Source organism: Halyomorpha halys, unplaced genomic scaffold (assembly GCF_000696795.3).
Source record: "Halyomorpha halys isolate HHAL.00 unplaced genomic scaffold, Hhal_1.1 Scaffold933.1, whole genome shotgun sequence".
NCBI lineage: Eukaryota > Metazoa > Arthropoda > Insecta > Hemiptera > Pentatomidae > Halyomorpha > Halyomorpha halys.
In genome coordinates, this window is record NW_027113808.1 from 12350 (window position 1) to 17022 (window position 4673).

Consider the following 4673-nt stretch of genomic DNA (forward strand, 5'->3'; position numbering starts at 1 on the left):
GAGTTGAGCTTGCGTGTCTCATTTCGTGCCCCTATTTTCCTTTTTTTTAACTCTTCAGTTCTGATCTATCATAACATATACATATATGGTAATAAAATATATATTTAATTTTATATAAAAAATGTGAACGTAATGTGGTTGAAAGGTTTCTCCTAGTTTGTTTAATAATCTATTATTAACATAACTTAGTTTAAATATATTTTAACACATTCATTAACGTTTTGTAGCTGAAGGTCTTAGTAATCAGCTGCTGGAGATAGACATCGAAATCTACAATGACACGGAATGTCAAAGGCGCATGTTTAGAGGGATTAACAACAAATCTCCGGATGGATATCAGCCCGATTTCATGTTCTGCGCGGGAGACCCTGGCGGTAGGGGCGACTCTGACGTAGTGAAGGATATGTGCTCTGTGAGTAATAATCTTTCAAAATTGACCGACTGCTGTACATTTACTTGCGGTTATCAAAATCTTTAACAGGAATTGGCTAATTGTACTGATATAAATGGCATGTGAGGAGATCAAAAGAATAAAATATATAGATAAGTTATAAATTGTAACAATTAATATATTTAACTAATACATATACGAATAGAATTAATGTAAATATAAATCAATTTTTTTTTACAGGGTGATTCTGGTAGTCCTTTAGTAATAAACAAAGATAGTTGTAATGTGACTCAAGTTGGAATAGCTTCCTTTAACGGCCTAATGTGCGGTGATCCGAATGCTTCTGGAGTGTACACCAGGGTCTCTAACTACATATCATGGATAGAGGAAATTGCTTTTGCTGACGTTCATGTATAATTTGGTTTTTTATTTCATTAAAGCAAAGTTTAAAATTGATTTTATAATAAAATTGTAGGTGTAGTGAATTAAAAAATATATAATATAATATATTAATTAAAATTTAATTGATGTTATACAGCTCTATCCTATAAACACCTGTTTTACATCTATCAACTTTCAGAAATGAATTCAAAGGAATCATTCTCAGCTGAATTTTTGTTATAAATTGTTATCATTATATAAGTGGAACCCATGTACTAAACTTAAAATAGAAGAAAACCGACGATTATGACGATTATTTAGACTGCTAAATAGTAAATTTAAACTTTTAGTAGACATCACACTTTACTAGACAATAACTAAGCCTATCTGGATTATTGGACAAGATGAGGTTGAAACGACAGTGGCACAGAGATCTACGGACCAACTTCAATCGATTCTATAAATAAATTACACAAAAAACACTCCTATAAATGCCAAAGCAACAGCTAATGCCCAATATCGTGGGTGACAGTGGACTGTGGATCTTCTACCCTAAAACATTATATCTTATATCATGCCTGGATGAAGTGCCGCAGGGTAATGACATTTTTCAGACACTCTACATAACTGGTTGTCATATCAAATAAGAATATCATAAAATAATTTTTATTATGTATAAATTATTTTATACTTTTATTTGTCAAATTTAGGTTCTAAATCACATTTACTGTATGTGTAGTAATATTAAAAAGGAACGTGACGCAGAACACATAAATTTTAAATAAAGTTTCATCATTATTTCTAGAAAATGATATTTATTAGGTGGAAACAAATACAGAATGGAGAAAAAAAATAAGAAGTACTCTAAACAGTGCTTATGCACTTAAACCATCCATTAAATTTTATTGAATTATTATATAATCTAAAATGAATACTTTTTTAATGTGCTCGTCGGCCGTAGAATTTTTTTACAATTAAACTGAGAGATGGACGAGGTTATAGAACAGGAGCCTTGAAGAAAAAAAGACAGTTTTTTCACCCCAATTTTTTATTACTTTGATAAAAACTATGAATAATTACTAGTCAAAACTGATGAGTCTGCTAAGTATAGGAAGGGGGAATAAAAAATAGCGGCTGTTTCGAAATCTTAAAAAAACATTAATTTTTCATTCGGAACTCTATATCATAAATCATAAAAACCACCAACAACAATAAAAAAAATCTAAAAGAACATTATCCAAAAGAGAGTAAATTTGCTAAATATGAGCCTTAATACAGCTATTTACGTCTAATAGTTTTCGAGATATAGCTCATTAAAAAGCAACATTCCTTAAAAATATACTGAAAGATTAGTGATGAGTTAATTTATTTTGAATAATCTATATCTCAGGAACTATGTGACGTATATATGTCTATTAGCACTAAAATCAAAGCTAGTTTAACTTACAATAAAGTAGTATATGACGTTTACCTTCGTTAGAATAGTAGTTTTCATGATATTGGCATATGAATATAAATTTGGCAAATGAATATTTGTCCGAACAACTATAAATCAATTTATTTTAGCAAATTTCATGAAAACTACTACTCCTATGAAAAGAAACATAATAAACTACTTCATAGCCCATTAAACTAGCTTTGACAGCTAACAGACATCTATACGTCAAATGGTTTTTGGGATATACATTTTTCAGAATAAATTCACCAACATCATTCAGTACGTTCTGTACATTTTTATGAAATATTGATTTTTAAGCAGCTATATCTCGAGAACTATTGAACGTAAATAACTCTATTAGGGCTTACAGTTTAGCAAATTTAATCTACTTTAAATGATGTTCTCTTAAATTTTCTATTGTTGTTGGTAGTTTTGATGATATTGAGCTCCGAATGAAAAATTTATTATTTTTAACGTTTTTAAAAAGCCGTCATTTTTTATTGAAATAACTAACTTCTTTCTTCTCTTGGGCTCATTTACTATTACTATTACTCCACTAATTTTCTTCGGGAATTTTTTTTCAATTAATGGCTAAAATATTGCGGACTTGAACCGCTATACCCCGGACAAGAAAAAAATAATAAAACTCAGATGAGTGTAGGCTGAAGACTTACCGTCTATTATCTCTGAAGGAAAACCAGTCTGAGTCCAGATAGTGGGGGTTAGACCATCAGCAGTCTAGATATGATCTTCATATTGTTCGGGCTAGCTACTGTGTCAGCTCGGATCCTAGATCTACGGGATGGTATGTATTAATGTGTAATTTTTAAACAAAGTGTTTTAAGTTAAACGTTTCAGAACAGAAAATTCCCTACTTGTTTTTATTGTATTTAAAATTTCTCTGTAACGGACTCAGTAGATATTATGCTCTCTATTTACTGAATATGATCTCTCTGTAAGGAACAGTTGATAAAAAAAAACCTCAATATCTAATACTTTTCTGCGTCATTTATACTATTTCCTTTCTAAGTTATTATCTTCAGTTTACCTATGGCAGTGATCGGCAAAGATGAGTTTCTAATTGGCTTTTTAGTGAATATTAATGGTGTCAGAAAAAAATAGCCATTGTTATACTTAGTCATAGTTACAAGAAAGTTTCTTTCTTTATGTATAATGTAACTATCATTGTTTATTCCTATATATAGATTTATTTATATATAGGAATAAATAAATTAATATATCAATTATAACAGTTACTAGTTCCAATTATCTTGTATTTATAATTGATGCTTTGATACATCACTTAAGCTCCAATGACTTCTTTGGAGCCGAAAACTCAATAGTAATCTCGAAAGTTATTTGTTTTCGTTTTAGGAAGATTTTTTAAAAAATAAAAATGATGCCAATGATTTCAAAGGATTCGTTTATCAGAAAATTATTTTAATATATATTTTTTGCAGTTTTGTTTATGAAAATATTGCCAGGCCGTTTGCTTCAAAATCCCCTGTTCTAAGAACGTTCTGAGAACAGTCTTACCACATTCCATACTCGATCTTTGCTGTGATTTCCAGGTCTCGTTATGTTAATTACAACTTTTTTTCACATATTCCTTATAACGTTATAACCTATTTTTGTTTTTATTTGTTGATAAAAATGTTTTTCACAGTAGGAAAAATGAGTTTGCAGATAAAATATGTGTAATCCAACAAGAATATTGGACTATATTTTAACTTTTATCTTATTGAAAGTATTTGACCCACCAATAACAATTGAATTGTTCATGCACCTTTATTTTATTTTCTGAAAAGTCCATTTATCAAAAAATCAGCTTTTTTTTAAGGTCTTATTTTTACATTAATATTATTAGCTAATTAACAATTGGAAAGACTGTGGTCACTTTTATTATTTATGAAACACACAAAATTTTGGCAGTGATCAATTTATTTTCTAGCTGTCTTCTTCTTTTCCTATTTAATATGCTTCAAGTAAATTATAAAATGAATATAAATAAATGACGTGTAACACTCCCCCCCCCCCCCGCAGAGTCAGTTTACTACTTAGTGTAGTGGTTTTCATTCGATTTCCTGCGGAACAAAATAATTTTTGTATGTATCATTTCAGGTCAAATCGACGGTTGCTTTTCTTATCTATCTATTTACTTGGTAAGTGATAAGTGTGGATTCTCGGTAACAGATCTCTAAACTGTGGTCATTACACTGAGAGAATAATATGGAACAGTATTAAAAATATATTAGGAATAACAATAATTCTTTTTAGATTATGAAGTTAATATTGTAAACCGTAATAAATATATTGTAACTTTAGCATATTTCTTATAAATTTGAATATATGCAATTAGATTTTAATATGCTTTAATTGCTGTCCCCGATCGTAATATGCAGTATGTTATTTATCTCAATGTAACGGAGATAATTACCGCAGTTCAGGAGTTTTGAATTTTCT

General features: G+C 29.5%; 2 protein-coding genes across 2 annotated transcripts in view; both read left to right on the forward strand.

The window, feature by feature from the left end:
* The window catches only part of LOC136796708 (serine protease snake-like), an 11814-nt gene extending 10890 nt beyond the window's left edge, over positions 1–924 (forward strand). Inside the window, exons 7-8 of the mRNA XM_067051125.1 lie at positions 228–412; positions 632–924. Coding sequence (XP_066907226.1) covers positions 228–412; positions 632–808 — 362 coding nt within the window. The 3' untranslated portion in view covers positions 809–924. The remainder of the gene's footprint in view (positions 1–227; positions 413–631) is intronic.
* A 132-nt stretch (positions 925–1056) lies between these two features.
* Positions 1057–4673, forward strand: part of LOC106687233 (venom protease) — a 19677-nt gene continuing 16060 nt past the window's right edge. The window contains exon 1 of the mRNA XM_014430995.3: positions 1057–3015. Within this exon, the coding sequence (XP_014286481.3) occupies positions 2955–3015 (61 nt within the window). The 5' untranslated portion in view covers positions 1057–2954. The remainder of the gene's footprint in view (positions 3016–4673) is intronic.